Source organism: Pristis pectinata, chromosome 6 (genome assembly GCF_009764475.1).
Source record: "Pristis pectinata isolate sPriPec2 chromosome 6, sPriPec2.1.pri, whole genome shotgun sequence".
NCBI lineage: Eukaryota > Metazoa > Chordata > Chondrichthyes > Rhinopristiformes > Pristidae > Pristis > Pristis pectinata.
Genome location: NC_067410.1, coordinates 13,470,163 through 13,493,783, shown reverse-complemented (window position 1 = coordinate 13,493,783; position 23,621 = coordinate 13,470,163). Strand labels below are relative to the sequence as shown.

Genomic DNA, 23,621 nt, shown 5'->3' with positions numbered 1-23,621 from the left:
TAACAACCCCAACTAATCCGTCTAGGTTTATATCTGGAATCCCTCATCCCTGTTTCTTCTGTAAGTCTCTTCTGCAATCTTTCTGGGTCCTTCAGATCGTTCCTAAAGTGGTGACCAGAATTGGAGGCAACACTCCAATTGTGAGCTAACCAGTGTTCTACGTAAGGATTCCCTGCTTTTGTACTTTGTGCCTCCGTTTATGAACCCCAAGTCCTTTATGCCTTACCGCCTTTTGCTTTCAAGGGTTTATGAACTGTGTCATTTAGTCTGCATTGTCTATCTTTAGTTTTGAATGCACTGTCAAAGATATCACTGGCAAGTTATTGTATTCTGGTGATAATGTCGTGCCAGTGTTGGAGGGAATGAACACCATCAAGGTCCTTAAACTTCACAGGTTTACTATTAAACTTTAGGCTTGTTTTTCTGTGTTGGTAGATCTTTCTCAGATTCAATTTGACCCTCCTCTCTCTGTATCTATCTCTGTTTCTTTTTCTCCCCCACCCACTGGTTTTCTTTTTGCCTCCCTTTCTCTTTCTTTGTTTTTCTTTTTCTCTCTTCCTCTATCCCTCTCTCTATCTTTCTTTATCTTTATCTTTTTCTCTGTCTATCTATCTTCCCCTTTCTCTCCTTTTCTTTCTCCATCTATCTCTCCCTCTGTTTCTCTCAGTTTACTATAACTGAGGGGAGAATTGCTTCCTCCATGTTGCTTCGTCATGAACAGATTATTTTTAAGAATATTTATGATGTTACAAGAGATCAGAAAAGTTGTTCTGCATTCATATTTCTGTCCCCTCTTCTCATGTTGATTATCCTGCCCCCTTCCTTGTGTGCTCTCTTTCTCTTCCCTGCAACCACATTACCCCTATCTGGTAGTCCCTACATGTCGTCTCTCTTTCTCCCAGGTTTACTATCACTATGCACGTATCTTTCTCCTGCTCCCTCCCTCTCTCAGGTTTACCATCTGCCACAAAACTGAAGTGGTGAAGAATACACTGAACCCAGTCTGGCAGCCGTTTACCATCCCAGTCCGAGCTCTATGCAACGGGGACTATGACAGGTCAGTATATGAAGTAGGCCGCTGTAATTACTGAGCAGCAGTCAGATCTTATGGAATATTGTGTGGGTTTAAACTAAGCTAGCTTCAACATTACCCTCCTCCCCTCCCTGTCTCATTATCAACCTTTCACCAACTCATCCAAAACTCCAATCTTTGCTCAATTCACCCATCTTTGCCGAACCCTCCCATCCCTCAAAATGCACCAAGTTGCTCACAGCCCCCCTGACTTTTCTAAACCTTCCAACCCGGTTCAGGTCATTTGACCATTGTTTCTGACCTCCTGAACCCTACCCTGCAAAGCCCTCTCTTTAAACTCCTTTTTGTTACCTTTCTCCCCCTTGATATTTTCTTCTTCTTGCCCTTTCTTCTGGTCAGCTCTGAGCTGGCCCAGCATTGCCCACTGATATGTAGTCTTCCCTGTGAGCTGTTGATTATTGCTGTCCAATTCCCATGTAAACAAGTTCCATTAGCCTCATCATTTGACTGAAAGATCCAGTCCTCTTTATTTCAGATTCAAGATAAATGTCATCTTTAAAAATATTAAAAGGAAATTAAATACTAAAGGCAACTGGATCCATGGCAGCATGTCAACATTTACACGAATAATAGAAAAATAGGAGGCTATGTGAGAGGGAAGGGTGAGATAGATCTTAGAACAGGATAAAATGTCGGCATCACATTGTGGGCTGAAGGGCCTGTACTGTGCTGTAGTGTTCTATGTTCTAATATCAAGCGTGTGTTTTTTCGCCATTCTGCTTTAGAACGGTGAAGGTGGATGTCTATGACTGGGATCGGGATGGCAGGTAAGAATGAACCCTTACAATTCATCTGACCTGCAGAGAGTAGACACTGAATTGCAGTTATCCATCAAATACTAGTTTATGCTTGTTTTTAAAATTACTTTCCTGGCCTTTCACTGATTTCCCTATCCTATCTGTGGGACTGTTTCACCCACCTGGGTCCTTGACTGAATAACCAGGTAAGTGAACTGAATAACCAAGGTTGTTGATGCTAAATTGAAAGCTATTCAAGGAGGGATTCTCCTCCAATGTACATTCTCCCATGGCAGATCCTTTCAGTATGAAGGAAATACTCAGCAGGTCAGGCAGCATCTATGGAGAGAGAAAGAGAGTTGATGACCTTTGATCAGAGTTCAGATGAGATATCAGCAACCTGAGACGTTAAATCTGTTTCTCTTTCCACAGATGCTGCCTAGCCTGCTGAGTGTTTCCAGCATTTTCTGTTTTTATCAAGGAAAAGAAAATTCAATTAATTCATGTTGTTATGCCTACCCAAGACAGGGAACAGAATATCAGGAAGCATGTTCTTGGATTAGTAGGGTAGTTGCAGACATTTTGTTTCAGGTTTAGACATAGTCATACTGATTGTAGCTGTACTAATTGTCTAATGGACTGTTTACTGGTGGCTATCAGTTGTCATCACTTTATTTGACTGTGAACGGTGCTGTTTAAGAACATTGTTTCAATTCCCGCCACTGTCGGTAAGGAGTTTGTACACTCTCCCCATGTATCTGCATGGGTTTCCTCCGGGTGCTCCGGTTTCTTCCCACATTCCAAAAGACATACAGGTTAGGAGTTGTGGGCATGCTATGTTGGCACCGGAAGCATGGAGACACTTGCGGGCTGCCCCCAGCTCATTCTCAGTAACACAAAAAGATGCATTTCATTGTGTGTTTCGATGTACATGTGACTAATAAATAAATATCTTATATCTCTTATATTTTGTGGAAAATGAAAATGTTTGATTTTCCAAATGCTGGCGAAAATTACCAAGAAACTCAAAATAGTTTTCCACTTCTGCATCATGGGTCCGATGGTTAAACAGAGAAAAAGAACGAAGATCCCCATCTAATTCTCCACAAAATTAGACGAGGATTTATTCCCATTTTTGCAGGTGTGGATGTCCCTCCAGGCATGTTCTAACGAGGCAACAGAGTGGTGTCATAAAAAGGCCAACATCTGCCAAGGTGGTTACAACACTGAACATTGGGCATGGCAGAACAGGCTGTCATGCATTGCCAGGGGCAACAATATATTTGACATTTAAATCACCACACTCACTGAACTTAGTCTGGTGGATATCAATCCAAATTTTCCTGGTGTTTCCAGAGGCACCAGAGTGATTTTATTCTATGACGCCACGTTCCCCTTTAACCTGCTGCTAACATTTTGCTTCTGTATTAACAAACTGTTGTGGTCAGAACCTCACCTCATTGGATAAAACCCACATAGGACAAGCAGGACTACCATCTAAAAATGAGACTGATCCAGTATATTTCTTGTGTACCAGAAGACTTTGGTTATTCCTTCACTGTGAATCAGTGGACTTCGTCACATTAATTAGTGTGCAACTTTTATTAGGAATGCTTCCAAACTGAGGAATGTGCAGTAATCTAGAGTGGCCACTGAAAGTTAAGGGGAGACCAGGTTAAGGGGAGATTTAGTGGTTATCAGAGTTATGAGGGGTCTTGATAGAGTTGGCTCAGAAAAGCTGTTTTCATCAGTAATTAAGATATCTTTATTAGTCACATGTACATTGAAACATACAGTGAAATGCATCTTTTGTGTGGAGTATTCTGGGGGCATTTCTGGGGGAGTGTTCTGACACTTCCGGCGCCAACATAGCATGCCCACAACTTCCTAACCCGTACGTCTTTAGAATGTGGGAGGAAACCGGAGCACCCGGAGGAAACCCACGCAGACACAGGGAGAACGTACAAACTCCTTACAGACAGCGGCCAGAATTGAACCCGGGTCGCTGGCGCTGTAATAGCATTACGCTAACCGCTACACTACCGTGCCCGCCGGTAATAGGGTTCAGATTCAGAAGATAACAGACAGTTGGAGATGAGGAGATTTTTTTCACCACACTGAATAGGTATGATCTGGAATACGCTGTCTGAAAGAGTGGTGGAAGCTGATTCAGCAGAGAAATTCTGGTGAATCAAAATACTTGCTAGGCTGCGGTCAAGGAATAGGGGAGTGGGAATGGTTCTTTCCAGGATCCGGCATGAACACCCAATTAGTGATTCCATGAATTTGCACTCTTGGATCACAGCCTTGAGTAAAGAGAATAGGCATTGGAAATTCAGAGTGGGAGACCACAGAAATGACAGATCATTAAACTGATTGTTCTGCAGCAGACCACAAATTTGTAACATCTACTACAAAAATCTATAGGAAATATGCCATCTCCATATCAAGCAGTGGAACAATAAATGGTGACAGAGCTTTGCAATACCGATTTTTTAAAAATATCTTCCAATCCCTTAAGAAAGCAAATTGCACTTTTCTCAACCACTGAAAGAAATATGGAAATGACAGAAATCAGAAAATGAATTTTGTTTGTTCTGTCAGCAGATCTGGTTGTTGATATTCTTTCCCACTAAAGTTGTGTTTCAGAGTAAATCGTTGGGGAGTATCTATGCTATGGGGCTGTGATAGAAATTCAAAAGATTTCATTGTTTCCTGCATCCCAAGTTCCCTGTGGTGCTAATCAACATGAGATGTATTTTGAAAGCTATCTAAAAATGAAACAAATAACCATCTGCAATAATTGGGTCACACAATAATATATTCATTCAGTCCTCTGCTTTCACACTGCTCAAAGATTAATGCCCTTTAACTATTGGGAGTTTTAAAAAAATACTTCTCATCCTTTTTTTAACTACTTGGATGTGAGTCCTAGGGTTTTGAAGATGTATTTGAATGGAGCTGGTTTCCAATACAAGAAGCAGCAGCAGAAGCAAGGTCTTATATTATCATTTGCTGTGGGAAACTTATCTAAACTCTAACTTAAGTGCTGCACCACTTTTATGATCCTGATAAAGGGTGCACCGAGTACCAGACTATGTCCCCAAACTGCATGAGTGTACAGGCCATTGCTGAGTTAGCCTGAGCTGTTTTTTTTAACGGTCCACGACTATTTTCAGTTGGGCCTACCTTTTTACTTGGCCCATGAAACTGCCTATATATGAAGTCTCATTTTAAAAGTGTAATAATGATTCTGTCACCAAGGTGGTGAAGTTAATTTTCCCTCCTCTCAGCTTTAACTGGTATTTTAGGGTCTTGGGAAACCCAATTAGCAATGCTATGACATAGTTCAATAAAAGATCCAAAACATTTAGGGTGGTGGTCTGTTGTGAAGTCAGAAGGGACAAGAATGTCTTTGACTCAGTAAAACTAACATGGGCTGCAACTACACCAGCACAGTTAGAATTCTGTCAAGACTACTTTCACATCTTGTTTTTAGCTTTTGATTAAATATGTTTGCACGTCAGTTTGCTCTATATTAGAACAAGGCAATATTTTGCAGAGTGATTTACCATGGCAACATCATAGCCCATTCAAACCTGATTGGTTTCCTTGCTGGTTAACAATGTCGACAATGCCATACCAATTCCCTTCTGCTTATTTTAAAGTTACAGGTTGTTCACTTTAGTAAGACACAACACAATAACATCCCATTGTTGTCAGCATTCATTTTCTTTCAGTCAACACCACAGTGTCCCTTTAAAATTCTTGTGTGAAATTTTGCCTGTGGTTTTGGACACTGGGAACAACTGTTATAAAGAGAACTGCAGCCTCTTCAGAGAGCAAAAACCCCCTTCCTCCCACACAGCATGACATGGCAGCTCCTGGTTACAGTTATATTTGAACCAAATTTAGATTTAGAAGTCATCATGAATATTTCACAGATCACAGGGGACGCAGAGCCAAGTAATTGTTTCTAATGAACCATGCTCTGACTTTGTTTTTGACAATATGGAGTGTATATTTCATTGTGGTGTCACAGCCCTTTCAGATGGTGAACAGACTTTGGAAATTGGGACTGACTCCGAATTGTAGTGCAGCCAATTTTCTCTCTGCAAATTTTATTATGCAAACATGCATTGTGCAGCACTCATTTCATTGGATGATTGTATAAATAAATCCCTTGACATCATGCTATCTGACAAATTTACTGCATTTTATCCAAATGTCGGTTACTCTTGTAATCACCTCAACGTTGTGGCTTCTAACGTTGCTTTCATTGCTGTCCTGCAACAACCTGGATTACCTGTGGAACTTAGAACATAAAACATTACAGCACAGTACAGGCCCTTCTGCCCACGATGTTGTGCCGACATTTTATCCTGCTCTAAGATCTATCTAACCCTTCCCTCCCACATAGCCCCCTATTTTTCTATCATTCATGTGGCTATCTAAGAGTCTTTTAAATGTCCCTAATGTATCTGCCTCCACCACCTCTGCCAGCAGTGCGTTCCATGCACCCACCACTCTCTGTGTAAAAAACTTACCTCTGACAACCCCACTATACCTTCCTCCAATCACCTTAAAATTATGCCCCCTCATGTCAGCCATTTTCGCCCTGGGAAAAAGTCTCTGACTGTCCACTTGATCTATGCCTCTTATCATCTTGTACACCTCTATCAAGTCACGTCTCATTCTCCTCCTCTCCAAAGAGAAAAGCCCTGTCTCACTCAACCTATCCTCAGAAGCCATGCTGACTGTCCCTAATCAGCCTGTGCTTCTCCAATTGCCCAGAAATCCTGCCTCTAAGAATCTTGTCCAGTAATTTGCCCACCACTGAAGTAAGACTCACGGGCCTGTAATTCCCAGGGTTATCCCTGCTCCCTTTCTTGAACAAAGAAACAATATTTGCAACCCTCCAATCATCTGGCACTACTCCTGTGGCCAGTGAGGATGCAAAGATCATCGCCAAGGGTGCAGCAAACTCTTCCCTCGCTTCCCGTAATAACTTTGGATATATCCCATCCGGCCCCTGTGACTTATCTATCCTAATGTTTTTCAAAAGTTCCAGCACATCCTCTTTCCTCACGTCGACATGCCCTAACGTACCAGCCTGTCGTACTCCATCCTCACAAACATCAAGGCCTCTCTCACTGGTGAATACTGAAGCAAAGTATTCATTAAGGGCCTCCCCTACCTCTTCCAACTCCAGGCATATGTTTCCTCTTTTATCCCTGATCAGTCCTACCCTCACTCTAGTCATCCTCTTATTCTTCACATACAAGTAGAACACCTTGGGGTTTTCCTTGATCCTACTCATCAAGGCCTTCTCATGCCCTCTTCTAGTTCTCCTAAGTCCATTCCCAAGCTCCTCCTGGCTGCCTTGCAGCTCTCCAGAGCCCTGTCTGATCCATGCTTTCTAAACCTTAGGTAAGCTTCTTTCTTCCTCTTGACAAGATATTCTACATCTCTTTTCAACCATGGTTCCTTCATTCTACCATCCTTACCCTGCCTCATGGGACAAGCCAATCCAGAACCCCATGCAAGTACTCCCTAAACAACCTCCACATTTCCGATGTGCATTTCCCCAAGAAATATGTTCCCAATTTACGCTCCCAAGTTCCTGCCTAATAGCATCATAATTCCCCCTCCCCCAATTAAATACTTTCCCATATCATCTGCTCCTATCATTCTCCAAGGCTATGGTAAAGGTCAAGAGTTATGGTCACTGTCTCCAAAATGATCTCCCACCGAGAGATCTGAAACCATTGCCTAGTACCAGGTCCAGTATGGCCTCTACTCTAGTCGGCCTGTCCACATACTGTGTCAGAATTCTTCCTGGACACACCTAACAAACTCTGCCCCATTTATCCACTTTACACTAAGGAGCTGCCAATCAATATTAGGGAAGTTGAAATCACCCTGTTATTTTTGCACCTCTCCAAAATCTCCCGATCTGCTCCTCAGTGTCTCTGCTGCTATTGGGGGTCTGGAGAATACTCCCAATAGAGTGATCGCTCCCTTCCTGTTTCTGACTTCCACCCACACTGACTCAGTAGATGATCCCTCCAGGACATCCTCCCTTTCTACAGCTGTGACACTGTCCCTGATCAGCAAAGCCACTCCCCCAACTCTTTTACCTCTGTCCCTGTATCTTTTGAAACATCTAAACCCCGGAATATCCAGCAGCAATTCCTTCCCTTGTGACAGCCAAGTCTCTATAATGGCCACCACGTCATAGTTCCATGTACTTACCCACGCTCTAAGTTCATCAGCCTTATTCCTGATACTTCTCACATTAAAGTAGACACACTTCAGCCCATCCAACTGACAGCAATTTTGCCCTTTCAACTGCCTATCCTTCCTCACAGTCTTTCCACACTCTGCATCTACTTGTACACTAAATGCACCAACCTCTGACCTATCACTTGGGTTCCCATCCCCCTGCCAAACTAGTTTAAACCCTCCCCAACAGTTCTAGCAAACGTGCCAGCAAGAATATTGGTCCCTCTCCAGTTCAGGTGTAACCCGTCCCTTTTGTACAGGTCGTACCCTCCCCAGAAGAGATCCCAATGATCAACAAATCTGAAACCCTGCACCAGCTCCTTAGCCACACATTCATCTGCCAAATCATCCTATTCTTACCCTCACTGGCACATGGCACAGGCAGCAATCCAGAGGTCCTTGAGGTCCTGCTTTTCAGCTTCCTACCAAGCTCCCTATATTCCCTCTTCAGGACCTCATCTCTTTTCCTACCTATGTCATTGGTACCAATATGTACCACGACCTCTGGCTGTTCGCCCTCCCCCTTCAGAATGCTGTGGACCCGATCCGAGACGTCCCTGACCCTGGCACCCGGGAGGCAACATACCATCCAGGAGTCTCACCTCCACAGAATATCCTGTCTGCCCCCCCCTTAATATGGATCCCCCTATCACTACCGCCCTCCTCTTCTCCCCCCTTCCCTTTTGCACCACACGACCTGGCTCAGTGCCAGAGACCTGGTCACTGCGGCTTTCCTCTGGTAGGCCGTCCCCTTCCCCCCCCCCCCCCCCCCAATGCTATCCAAAGCAGTGTACCTGTTATTGAGAGGAACAGCCACAGGGCTACTCTGCACAACCTGCCTATTCTCCTTCCTTCTCCTGACAGTCACCCAGCTGCCTGCCTCCTGCAGTTTAGGAGTGACTGCCTCCCTGTAACTCTTATCTATGAACTCCTCGTTCTCCCATAGGAGCCGAAGGTCATCCAGCTGCAGCTCCAGTTCCTTAACATGGTCTGTAAGGAGCTGCAGCTGGATGCACCTCGTGCAAATGTAGCTGTAAGGAAGACTGGAGGTCTCTCAGAACTCCCACATCTCACAAGATCAACACACCACTGACCCTGGAGCCATTCTAACTACTCTAGCCTGGCACTAAAGGAAAGATCAAAGAAAGAAATAAAGAAACCTACCAGAGACTTACCTTAGCCTCCGCCTCCTCTCGACGAAGCCTCTTGAGCCAAAGCCTCAAGTGCTCCACTCTAACACTGGCCCCCTCACACAAGGGCTGCTCCCAAAATGGCCGCTCTGCTTATACCTACTTTTTTTTATTTGCTGCTGTTAATTAACCAATCAACTAGTAACAACTTAGTACCAACTGGTCAGCTTGGCTGTCAGTAAGCTGCTGAATGAAGATGCAGTAACACCTAAGAAATTATTTGTGAACCTGTCGCTATGACATGTGTTTGTTCACTCTCCTCATATGAGCTGGACAAGTTGGAGAAGACCTACCTTCAGTGCCTCTACAAGATGGGCTTTTGTACAGTTGCATTGTCTGTTGTCAAATGACAAGCAGGCTCCTGGAACCAGCTCATCTCTTCTTAGTAAACTGAAGGTCAGCGTAGTATGGCACTCTTGTGCTAACTGATTGATCCAAGCAACCCACATCAAGCTTTCTGCACCACACAAGCTTATTAAGCAAATGGCACATGCAGTGTTTCTGAGCAGCTTCAGTTGAGCAGAGTTTGGCTTCCTTGAAGTACAGAATTCCTTTTAGGGCACCCATTGAGTTTCTGTGGACTGCTCCCTCTTCTCTAACCATTAACCAGGAAACAGTCACAATGCCAAGATTAAACAACAGTTCGTGCTGCCTGCTATTTTGGATGCTGGAATTACATCAGGGAGGAGAAACTGCAAGTTCCATTCTCTTGCCACATTTTGGGAAAAGGAGTTTTCTAAATTCACTTTTAGATTTATCAATGACTATTTCATTTTTATGTTCTACCATAGTAGGCAACATTTTCTTCACATTTCTCCAAACCAATCTTCACATGACCTTGAAAACCTCCATCAGAACAGTCCTCAAAAACTTCTCCTTTTTAGTGATGGGAACAACCTGCCCAGCCTTCCCTTATAAGAATTTTCTCAGACTGGAATGAGATTTGTGAATCTTTGTTGCACCCTCCACCTCTTCAGAGGAAGGGGAAAAGAATGAGGAAGGCCTGGATGGAGAGGTGAAGTAAAACAGATGATGATTCACATGCATGCAAAGATGGCTAAGGAGCATTCAGGGCCTTGAGTCCATGCGCTGCGAGCATACAGAAGCCAGTGTACCACTTCACCAGCTGTCCACCCACCCATCCTGTCAGTCACTCCCTGCCCCATCTGTAGAAGTGTCTGCTATCCCACATTGGCCTCACCGGTCACCTCAGGACCCACAAAAGCAGAGTGGAAGCAAGTCACCCTCAATCCCAAGAGACCACCTAAAAAAGAATATTAATGTGCATGGAGATGAGAAGAAAAATTGCAGAACACCGGATTAGAAATTCAGCATTGCCTCAATGTTTTATTTGCTACACAATGGAACTTTATCTGAAACCTGATTGTTAAGTGCAGCAGAATTATGTCAATCAGTGTGCAAAATCAAACCCATAACCTCCACAAACCGGAAAGATAAGGGCAAGAGGGACATGGGATATTGGTATTGGTTTATTATTGTCACTTGTACCGAGGTACAGTGAAAAACTTGTCTTGCATACTGTTCATACAGATCAATTCATTACACAGTGCATTGAGGTAGAACAGGGTAAAACAATAACAAAATACAGAGTAAAGTATCACAGCTACAGGGAAGTGCATTGCAGGTAGACCATCACCCACAAGCTCCACACCACTTCACACACCATCTTGACTCGGAATGTATAACAGTTCATTGAATGACATGTCTCAATTGTATTATTGTATATTTTATAAATAAATTATATGTTTGGGAACAAAAATACCTTGTGCAACAGCCTCTCAAAAGTTTTACTGATGCAATGTTTCAAGATGAAATATTTATTGACACTGACACATTATAAATTAATACAATGAGTGAATGAAGACAGAAACATATCCCTACTGTATTTCTATATGTTTAATGAATAATCTATATTTTTTGGAAAAACATATTGCAATTCCTTTAGATTAGCTGGGGCACGAAAGCCCCACCCAACAGCACTGTGGGAGCACCTTCACCAGGACAGTGGTGTTTCCAGAAGACAGCCCACCACCACCTTCCCAAGAGCAATTAGAGATGGGATTAAATGTTGGCTTTGCCAATTTTTCCCACATCCAGTGAGAGAATAAAATATATGAATTTGCATAAACTCCACATAGCAGAAGCAAGGTCAGTCAGGGTGTGCAGGAACAAGGTCTGGTGGTTGCCTGCAGAGGGGAAAACAACAAGCAGGAGTTAAGGATAGTTACTCAGATGAGAAATGGTCTTCTCCAGAGTTCAACGCTGGTGTGCCCTTTCCCTCAATTTACATTAATTATTTCGACTTGGAATTCAGAACACAGTTTTAAAATCTACAGATGACACCAGATCGGCCAAGGTAGTTAATGCAAAAGATGTAATCAAGGGTCGGAGCAGGAAGTAACAAAATGGCAGAATAGGTGGAGCCATTAAATTTACGACAGCTGATGCACTTAGGTTGGAAGAAGAGACGGGCAAAAAACTACTTGGATGGTGAGAGTATGAATGGAGTTCAGGAGCAAAAGGATTTAAAGGTACTGATACAGACATCACTAACAGTAGCAAAGCAAATTAATAAGGCTTTAATATAGTAGAAAAAAAAACAGTTGGGTTCATTTCTAAAAAGCAGGTATGTTAATCTTTGGAGGGTTATACTTGAGAATTATGTGGACTGTTCTAGTCTCTATATTGGGGTTTCTTGACCCCTACCTCTATCAGCAGGTTCTCACTGCTGCCCAGTTATTTGTCTTGTGTTCAATTAAATCTAAAGAATTATTCAACGCAAAGCAAGTTATTTGTAGCCAGTTGATAGCTAGTAAAGGCCATCCTCGGGTTACAAACACCAGACTTATGGACACCCCTACATACTAACGAGCTCCCATTATATCAAATTCAAAAGACCAACGTACATACATACGGCAGAACTAGTTTCCTCTCTCCCTACACTATTAGTAATTGTTCTTTCTTATCAGTCTTATTTGTTTTTTGATGCCTTTCATTACAATACTGTGGAGGTATGGTTGCCATATCGAGTGATTTTTGTTTATTTTCCAACTTACAGACAAGATCAACTTGCGAACATCTGTAAAAACGGAACTTGTTCATTACCCAGGGATGGCCTATATATGATTTTTAATCAGTGTCTTATGTTAATTAGATAGTTTTATTGAAAATCAATTAAACGTGCTTACCCTCTATTGTAATTACCAGAGCATTTTATTGCATCTCATCTATTTCACACAACTCTTCTCTCACCCCCTTCTCCTGCACAGAGCAAGGTTAGAGATCTCCTGGTCATCACCTTCCACCCACCAGCCTCTCCATTCAATGGACCATCCTTCGCACCTTCTGCCACATTCAGTGAGATTCCACCACCAGGCACAGTTTTCCCTTCCCCCCTCTTTCAATGCAATGAAGGACCTGTACCCTTGACAACCTTGTGGTCCACACTTTTGTCTCCACTGACCACTCCCCTTCTCACAGCACTTTCCCATGCAGGAGATGCAACATCTGTCCTTTTACCTCTTCACTTCCTACCATCCAGAGGCCCAAAGAGTACTTCTAGGTGAAGATTCACTTGCACTTCTTCCAATCTTGTGTATTATTTCAATGCTCACAGTGCAATCTCCTGTGCATTAGTTATGACAGAAAAGGAAAGAGAGCAAACCAGAATTCAGATTCCTGAGTGTTAAGCTCACAAATGTCCAAAGGAAAGATTGGGAGACTATCTCACCTCAATAGCCTGGTGGGTACTTCACACAGAGAGGAGTAAGCATAAATGACTAGTGGGATGAAAATCTAGATGAAACTCAAAGATTTAATGTGTTTTTTTCTCTCTCTTCTGTTTCTTACTCATCTTCGATACAAGTCATGACTTCATTGGTGAGTTCACTACCAGTTACAGAGAGTTGTCCCGAGGCCAAAGTCAGTTCAACGTCTACGAGGTGAGTGCAGGACAACACTTATTCTGTCTTGAACAGAGATCTGTTCACTTAGGAGCCACTGTGAAAAAAAAACTTATAATGGTACATCCTTAATCCATACACCTAATCAGTAGACTTATGTGAAAAAGTCATTCTTACCATGCCATCTTTGCCAATTCTAAAAGCAAAGGACAGGATGATATGAAAGCATCATGGGTTAAGTTTTTATTTTTATCTAAGACTGATAAAAATGTAAGATGTTTTAATAATATTAATAATCAATATTTCTGTATTATAATTACATAGAGTGGGAAATATAAATCTTTACAAAACACTAGGCTAGAAAAACCAGAAAGTATTACGGCAAGTATAAATTTGCCATATATACTGTATATACGTATATTGTTGGCTGTTGTAAGGCAGATATTAACCTGCATGTTAAAATTGCAAGCAATAGAATATAATATGAACATATTAGGAGATGTTCTGTCTTTGAATCCCCAACATCATATCTCAGTTCAGTTTTTGTTAACTATTTATACTTCAGAAATATCTAGGCAACCCAAATGAACCCAACAGACTGCCTCAATACTACACCGTGTCATGCTGCCATGTCCTAAATTGTACAAGTTCTTCATCCATTAAGCTTCTCCCTTCTAAACTACATTGGCTCCTGGCCCACCACTGCTCAGTCTTAATCCTTGTCTTGAAATCCCTGTGCTGCCTTGCACCTCCTTATCTCTAAACTCTTTAGCCTTACCAATTTCTGCTCTCTTGTAAATATGGTCTCTTGCTCATCCCCAAATTTGTCAGTGCCCTAATTTCTGGAGTCCCACCCATGAACCTCCCTGCCCCTTTATCTATCTTTCCTGCTTTGAGACACTCAATAAGATCTGTCTCTTAGAGACCTCGCCTAAAATCCACTAATTGGCTTGGTTCCAATTTTTGTCAGATTAAGTTCCCAGAAAGAAATATTTTATTATGTTAAAGGTGCTATATAAATCCAAGTTCTTAATCTTGTTCTCCTTTGATGTCTTCCACATTCCCTATGGAATCCTCTCAAAAGATATCAAATAAATGTTAACCCTGGCCCCCGCCGATCCTGCCACTCACTGGGATTCCCTAATGGATTTTCTCTCAGGTGACCCTACAACTCCTCCTACACCTCACAGAATTGCAAAGCTCCAGTGACAAACCTGAATGACAATTTTATGTTTCAACGAGTCCATTTCTGTGGTGAGAATGGCAGGTGGAAGCCAGAGAAGAGAAAATGACAGTAGAGAAGAAACATGTACCTCAGGGCCTGTTAGTCGATTTGTATAATTTTAACCCTTTTATGAGCCATTCCAGCTTGCAAGAAGGTTAATATCGACCCTTATGACACACACATCCAAAGTGTTAAAGAGCATTGAAATATCTGTTCATCAAAAGGGTCTCCTTTGCACACTTTTCACTGCAATCACATCCTTCCTAAAGTATGCTATCTTTGACTCACGTGGGTTGAAAGGCCTTTTTCTGTCCTCCATTTGCAGAATGAGCTTGTCTGAGATGACTGATTAATGATTCCTTTCGCTCTCCTTTTATGTCTGTGATGGGTCCCTGGGACCAAGGACTGAAGATATACATGGTTTAATAAAAACTCAAGAGACATTTCAGCTTGGAAAACCAAGCAAAGGCCAATCAAAAGCTTCAGAACCAAAACACTAGTTCTGACACTAGATGTCAGGGGTAAGTTTTTTACTCAGAGAGTGGTGACTGCGTGGAATGGGCTGCCAGAAATTGTGGTGGAGGCTGATACGATAGGGTCTTTCAAGAGACTGTTAGATTGGTATATGGAGCTGAGTAAAATAGAGGGCTATGGGTAAGCCTAGTAATTTCTAGAGCAGGGACATGTCCAGCACAGCTTTGTGGGCCGAAGGGCCTGAATTGTGCTGTAATCGTTCTATGTTCTATGACACAGATCCAAATTCAGGCTTGTAACTTGTGAACTAGAGTATTTACTGTGAAAGAAATCTGCACTACAAAGTTTGTCTTAAACTGCTGTGTGCCCAAAATTGTGTCACGCTGTTTTAAATTTTGTAACTGTGATGAATTTATAAACTCTCAGAGTATTGTGAACAGTGAAAAGACATGTGATTTACTTTTGTAAGGCAAGTTGATGACTTAGAGTCATAGAGTTGTACAGCACAGAAAAGATAGATAGATAGATAGATAGATAGATAGATAGATAGATAGATAGATAGATAGATAGATAGATAGATAGATAGATAGATAGATAGATAGATAGATAGATAGATAGATAGATAGATAGATAGATAGATAGATAGATAGATAGATAGATAGATAGATTTATTTATTAGTCACATGTACATCGAAACACACAGTGAAAATGCATCTTTTGCATAGAGTGTTCTGGGGGCAGCCCGCAAGTGTCACCATGATTCCGGCGCCAACATAGCATGCCCACAACTTCCTAACCTGTACGTCTTTGGAATGTGGGAGGAAACCGGAGCACCCGGAGGAAACCCACACAGACACGGGGAGAACATACAAACTCCTTACAGACAGTGGCCGGAATTGAACCCGGGTCACTGGCACTGTAAAGCGTTACACTAACCCCTGCACTACCGTGCAGTCCTTTAGCCCACCATGTCCACACCAACCTTTTTGCCCATCTACACTAATCCCATTTGCCTGCATTAGGAGCCTATCCTTCTATGCCTTGCCTAATTATGTCTATCTAAATGCCTCTTAAACATAGTAATCATATCTGATTCCACCATATTCACTGGCAGCACATTCCAGATACCAAACACTCTCTGTGTAATAAACTTAACTCCTCAGGTCCCTTTAAAACTATGTCCTTTTTTTTGATATCACTACCATGGGAAAAAGCATCTACTCTAAGCTTCTAATCTTATACACCACTATCAGGTCAGCTCTCAGCCTCCTTCGCTCCAGGAAAAACAAGCCCAGCCTATCCAATCTCTCCCCATAACTAAAGTCCTTCATTCCAGGCAACATCCTGGTGAATCTCCTTAGCACACTTTCCAATGCAATCACATCAGAATCAGATCCCCCCTAACGTGTGGCAACCAGAACTGCACACAATACTCCAAGTGCAGTCTAACCAGTGCTCTGTAAAATTGCAACATAACATCCCAACTCTTATGGAGACACAAGAGAGACTGCAGATGTTGGAAATCTGGAGCAACACACACAAAATGCTGGAGGAACTCAGCGGACCATGTAGCATCTATGGAGGGAAATGAACAGTTGACGTTTCAGGCTGAGACCCTTCGTCTCGACCTGAAACGTCGACTGTTCATTTCCCTCCATAGATGCTGCCTGACCTGCTGAGTTCCTCCAGTATTTTGAATGTGTTATCCCAGCTCTTATATTCTGTGCCCCAATCTATGAAGGCAAGCATGCCATATGCCTTCTTCACCACCCTAACAACCTGTGTTGACACTTTCAGGAACAATAGACTTGGACCGCTCAGTATCTGTGTCCATCAACATTCCTTAGTGCCCTACCATTTACTGTCTACGTCCTACCCCTATTTGACTTCCCAAAATGCATCACCTCACACATGCAGTATTCTACTCTTCCCAAGAAAATGTTGATCTTGGTGCTTTATTTACTGTACATTTCTAATATTCTGGGGTCTGTTGTATTAAGTAAAATATGTGCTGTTTCTTCCACTGGGAATTTAATCCTGGGGACTAAAGTTAAAACCCTTAAGTACAACATAATGTTACAAAAGGAGAACCTGAAGCAAGCAGCAGTAGAAAGGCAAAACACTGCAAATAGAGTCATGTAGCAAATACAGCATGGGTACAGCCCTTCAGCCTAACCATTCCATGCCGACACTCCCTGGTTTGACTTTCCAAAATGCATCTCCTCACACTTATCTGTATTGAAATCCATTTGCCACTCCTCAGCCCACTTCCCTAACTGATCAAAATCCCCCTGTAATCTACGACAACCTTGTTCACCATCAACAACACTTCCTAATTTTGTGCCATCTGCAAACGTGCAGATCAAGCCTTGTGCATTCACATCCAAATCATTTATATAAATAACAAATAACAAGGGTCCCAACACCAACCCCTGGGGCACACCACTAGTCACCAGTCTCCATTCCAAGAAACAACATTCAGTCACCACTCTCTGCTCCCTACCTCTGAGCCAATTTTGAATTCATCTAACTAGCTCTCCCTGGACTCCATGAGACCTAACCTTCCAGATCAACCAGACCAACCAGTAAGGCTACAAATACCACCTCCCTGGTATTATGAATGTTCTCCAAAACATCTCCACTTGTTTCCCTTGTCTCTTGAGCAACCATGATTTTCTCCTCAGTAAACACTGAGGAGAAATTTTCATTAAAAATCCCACCCATCTCCTGCAGTTTGAGACATAGAACACCCTGCTGATCCCTAAGGGGACCTACTCTCTCCCTTGCCACCCTTTTACTCTTAACATATCTACAGAACCTCTTGGGATTTTCCTAAACCTTACCTGCCAGAACTATCTCATACCCTCTCACTGCCCTCCTGATATCCCTTTTAAGTTAAGAATAATCTTTTTATCGTCATCAAGGGATTCACTTGTCCCTGACCTCCTAAACCCAATGTATGCTTCCTTCTTTTTCTTGACCAGACCCTCAATATCTCTCGTCAGCCAGGGTTCCCTAAACTTGCCAGGTTCACCCTTCACCCTAACGGGAACATGCTGCTCCTGGTCTCTTGATATCTCACTCTTAAAAGCCTCCCAGTTGCCATTCGTTCCTTTCCTTTCAAACAGGCTCACCCAATCGACCTCTGCTAGCTCCTCCCTTATTCTCTCAATGTTAGCCTTGCTCCACTTTAAGACCCTAACCTGTGGACCTGTCCTATCCTTTTCCACTACTATCTTAAAACTTATAAAACTATAGTCGTGAGGGCCAAAGTGCTCCCTGACTGCCACCTCTATTACTTGCCCTGCCTCATTCCCCAAGAGTATTACACCCTCCATATAGGTCCCTCTATATATTGATTCAGGAACCTTTCCTGAACACATTTCACAAATTCCACCCCCTCCAGGCCCTCAACACTCTGTGTGGCCCAGTCAATGCCAGGGAAGTTTAAATCTCCCACTAATACAACCCTGTTATTCTAGAAAGGCAAAACACTGCGGATTTTGGAAACCTGAAGTTAAAAAGGAAAATCCTGGTCAGCAGGTCAGGCAGCATCTGTGAAGAGAGAGACAGGAACATTTCAGATTAATGGGCTTTCTTTGGGAAGCCGTACTAGGATGATGCTGATCCAAACTCTAGTATTCTAATCTGAAGCGCACCTGGAACTGTCAGCAAAAGAAACCTCACTGTTTTGGTTTCTCTGGGCACATAAAACACAAAATAATATTTTAATATATTTTCCAGATTATTTTTATTCTGTTTAAACATTGGTTCAGTGGTAGCTTTCTCACTTGAGAAGATCATCTGTTCAAGCTCCACTCCGTGATTTTGTCCAGAAAGGTGCTTTGTGCTTCAGTGTTGAATGAGTCACACTGATAGAAACTCTGTCATCTCCACAGATTCCTCCACCCACAAGAGACCTTTCCTCATTCATACCAACATGCTCATCCGCTCCCAGCAACATTATTCATGGCATTGGCTTCCATACATGGGCATGTGACACCCAGTTCTGCCTCCCTGCCGTCTCTGTCAACTCCTGCACTCCTCCAATTTTACAGTGGGAAATATTACAGCCCATACAACCATTTCAATCCATCTCCTTCAGCAGGTATCTACAGCTGAGTTCTACTTGTGACCTTTGGTTTCGTCCTGAGCTACCAACCTCCTACCCTTTGCTTCACAATAACTGCCTACATGTGTTACTGTGATCTTCCCCTACTTTAGCCCAGATGCCCCAGCTGAAAGGGATCGATACGATAGAGGCAGGAAAGTTGTTTACACTGGTAGGTGAGACTAGAACTAGGGGACGTAGCGTCAAGATTGGGGGAGTAGATTTAGGATGGAGATGTGGAGGAACTGCTTTTTCCAGAGACTAGTGAATCTGTGGAATTCTCTGCCCATTGAAGCCATAGAGGCTGCCTCATTAAATATTTTTAAGACACCCACCTGGGCAAAAGGCAGGTCAGTGGATCTAAGTCCACGGCCAGATCAGCCATGATCTTATTGAATGGCGGAGCAGGCTCGACGGGCCAGATGGCCTCCTCCTGCTCCTAGTTCTTATGTTCTTATGCCACTATTGTCACTGCTACCTTCAGAGCGGGTTATTCCAGTGCAGTCTTCCATCCTTCACAAACTGTGCCTCAGCTGTCTATAAGATAAGATAAGATTTCTTTATTAATCACATGTACATTGAAACACACAGTGAAATGCATCTTCTGTGTAGATTGTTCTGGGGGCAGCCCACAAGTGTCGCCACGCTTCCAGCGCCAACATAGCATGCCCACAACTTCCTAACCCGTACATCTTTGGAATGTGGGAGGAAACCGGAGCACCTGGAGGAAACCCATGCAGACACGGGGAGAATTGTCCTTACAGACAGTGGCGGGAATTGAACCCGGGTCGCTGGTGCTGTAATACCGTTATGCTAACCGCTACACTACCGTGCCTGCCCTGTACCACATCATGTGGGCTCTTTGACCCTGTTCTCATATTAGCCCCCATATGAATCTGTGGAATTCTCTGCCCATTGAAGCCATAGAGGCTGCCTCATTAAATATATTTAAGGTTTAAGGTGCTGGGGAGTAGATATAGAGGAGGTGTTAGGGGTAAGTTTTTTACTCAGAGAGTGGCGAGTTCATGGAATGGGCTGCTGGAAACGGTGGTGGAGGCGGATACGATAGGGTCTTTCAAGAGACTGTTAGATAGGTACATGGAGCTGAGTAAGATACAGGGCTATGGGTAAGCCTAGTAATTTCTAGGGTAGGGACATGTTCGGCACAGCTTTGTGGGCCAAAGGGCCTGAATTGTGCTGTAATTGTTCTATGTTCTATGTTCTATAAACCTCTTGCTTAGAATTCTCAATCATTGTGTCTGCATCCTCCCATTGCCTTGCCATTCCCTTCCTCTATATACTCTTCTTGATCCATAACCCCCTATTTCACACCAGGATTCCTAACTTCTCTGTCTTGAATACATCATAGAATATCCCAGCCCCCCTCCCCAATCATCACCTCACATTGGCTACTGCTCTTTTAGCTGCCTTTGTCCCTCATTCTGGAATTTCCTCCCACTGCCTCTCCGTCTTTCCTGTCTCTCCTTCTTTAGCCCCTCCTTAGAGCTTACGGCTTTGAAGAAGCTTTCGCTATGCATCCTGATTGCCTTAGTGGTTTCTTTTGCCTCTGCGAGATTTCTTGAGGCATTTTTGTACATTAAAGGTGTCATTTAAATGCTAATTGAGCATTGTTTTCTGCTGTTGACTGCCATCAATGTACGAAGCTAATCCTCTGTTCTTTAGAGGGAATGTGACAGCTCTTTAAAAAGACAGAGTTCAAAAAGCTAATGTGACTGACTACTTAATAGTATTTTATGAATAATAATAATATAATAATTCAGAGAGTGAAGACCCATTTAAATATAATAAGCCCATTACTCTCACAGCACCAGTAGTTACATTTTCATTAACATCTCGGTGCAGTCTCCTCAGACCCAGAGTGTGGAGTGCATAAAGCTGGATTTGACTGTAATCACCTGTCTTTAGCTCGACTTGCATGATTTGATGGGGGGGAATGGGCATAATTGAACATGGTTCATAGGACTTACTGCAATCGGAGCTGCATTTTTCTGAAAACGAACAGAAAATATTTTGCCACGAAGAGGAAAATTGCTCGGATCTTGAGCAACACACACAAAATGCTGGAGGAACTCACCAGGTCACGCAGCATCTATGGAGGGAAATAAACAGTCGACTTTTCGGGTTGAGACCCTTGTGTCATGGATGCTGCCTGACCTGCTGAGCTTGTCCAGCATTTTGTATGTGTTGCTCCAGATTTCAGCATCTGCAGAATCTATGTGCCCGGATCTTGATTCAACTAGGTGGTGGCCAGCCTTTTTTATATGTTTGTTTCCCCTTTTTTTTGAGTAAGTGCATGTATCTTTGACTTATTTGCCACAACCCACATTAGTTGGCACTATGGATTTCATATGTCATCTGGGCTTCTTCACAGCCTTTATCATTATTGCTGGGATGTTTCCATTATTAAACGTCCTGCAGCAGTACTAATTTGATAGGTCAGCTACACTGCCATATCTAGTGGCCCACTCCTATTCCCCACCAAAGCCCGCAGTCCCGCCATATGTAGTCTTGAATGGTGGTCAACAATTGAACAGCTAACAGCAGGAGGAAGTTTTAACAGATCTGTCCCCAGTGATGGCGAGCACAACAGGCAATGCTGAAGCATTTCCAAACACGGTTAACCAGTGGTACTGATGGTAAGTGATCCACCTCAGCTTCCTCTCGAGATTCTCATTGTCCCAGCCAGCCTTCGGCCAATTCAATTCACTCCATGTGGCATCAAGAAATAGCTGAGAGCACTGGATATAACTATAGGTGAAGACAACATCCAAGCTGTAGTACTGAAGACCTGCACTCCAGAACCAGTTGCATCTCTAGCCATGCTGTTCCAGTACAGTTCTGAATAAGTGCATGGATCTCTGACTCATTTGTCACAACCTACATTACAAAACTGGCATCCACCCAACAATGTGGAAATCTGTCCAGGAACCTCCAATTCACAATAAGCAGGACAAATCCAAAGTGATTAATTGCCTTGCAGTCAGTCCACTCTCAACCATTAGCAAAGTCATGGAAGACATCATCAAGAGTGCTGTCAACTGGTAGTTACTCTCCCATAACCTGCTCACAGATCCCCGGTTTGGGTTTTGTCAGGACCAAAGAGCTGAATTCCAGAGCAACTCTTTTTGATATCAAAGTACAATTTGATGAGGCACCTTGGAAAATGTAAGGACAATGGGCACCATGGAGAAAACACTCCAATGGCTGGAGTCCAACCTTGCACAAAGAAAGCTGGATGTAGCTGTTGGAGAACACACTTCGGCGCTATTCAGGTCCTGTCAAGATTAAATGAATTTATCTAACCTTGTAAAATAATATAAACTGTTACTTTGTGCAAAAATAGCTTAATCTTTCAGTAAAACCAAAATATAAATTTACAAGCCAACTGCACCAAGACTTATGTAATTTGATTGGTTGCTAATAGAAATGTAGAGTTATTACTGCCACCCATCAATGTCAAAATATCCCAAGCTTTTGCTGTATCTGCAAAATCTTAAAAATGTGGTAAAGATGATTTGGTGGCATGGGTGAACCAACATGAAATTATTGCCCATCCTTAATTGGTCTTGAGAAGATGGTGGCAAGCTTCTTTGTTGAACTGCTTCAGCCCCTCTCGTGAAAGTGATAAATGTGAGGTGGTGCACCTTGGTGGGACTAATGTCAAGAGGCAGTGCACTCTGAAGGGCAAGACCCTTAACAATGTTGAAGAGCAGAGAGATCTTGGGGTGCAAGTTCATGACTCACTGAAAGTGGCTACATAGGTAGACAACGTGGTTAAGAAGGCTCATGGAATGCTTGCATTTATTAATCGGGGTATTGAGTATAGGAGTAAAGAAGTTATGCATCTTTATAGAACTCTGGTTAGGCTACATTTAAAAGTATTGCGTGCACTTCTGGTCACCTCTATATAGGAAGGATGTCAAGGCTTTAGGGAGGGTTCAGAGGAGGTTTACTAAGATGCTGCCTGGATTAGAGGGCATATGCTATCAGGAGAGGCTGGACAAACTTGGGCTCTTTTCTCTGGAGCGGCGGAGGCTGAGGGGTGATCTGTTGGAAGTGAATAAAATTATGAGAGGCAGAGATAGGGTGGACAAGCGATATCTTTTTCCCATTATTGAGCGATCCAATACCAGATGGCATGTATTTAAGGTGAGAGGGGGTAGGTTCAGAACAGACACGAGGGGTACGTTGCCTGATAGGGTGGTAGGGGCAAATTCTTTGGGGCCTTTTAAGAAGGGCTTGGAGAGGCACATGAATGAGAGGAAATTAGAGGGATATGGGCATTCTGTAGGTAGGAGGGAATAGCTATGTCGGCACAACATTGTGGGCCAAAGGACCTGTTCTGTGTTGTACTGTTCTATGTTCTATGAAAGTACCTCCACATTGCCATTAGGTAGGGACTTCCAGAATTTAGATCAGTGATAATGAAGAAATGCAGATGTATTTCCAAGTTAGGACAGCGTGCAACCCAGAGGCGAAATGTAAGCGAGCAGGCATTCTGGCTCAAAATGAAGATAGGTGAGCTTTTTGCCATTTGATCATATTGGTGGAGAATGGTGCAA

General features: G+C 42.9%; 1 protein-coding gene across 6 annotated transcripts in view; it reads left to right on the top strand.

Moving 5' to 3' along the window:
* The window catches only part of LOC127571321 (copine-9-like), a 324,183-nt gene that overhangs the window by 255,627 nt on the left and 44,935 nt on the right, over positions 1–23,621 (top strand). For 5 of the 6 annotated variants that reach the window (XM_052017597.1, XM_052017598.1, XM_052017600.1 and 2 more), the window contains 3 exons: positions 953–1,057; positions 1,819–1,860; positions 13,192–13,267. In XM_052017597.1, the coding sequence (XP_051873557.1) occupies positions 953–1,057; positions 1,819–1,860; positions 13,192–13,267 (223 nt within the window). Of the gene's footprint in view, positions 1–952; positions 1,058–1,818; positions 1,861–2,262; positions 2,271–13,163; positions 13,268–23,621 lie in introns of all 6 variants that reach the window. The other variant, XM_052017599.1, reaches the window with a different exon arrangement.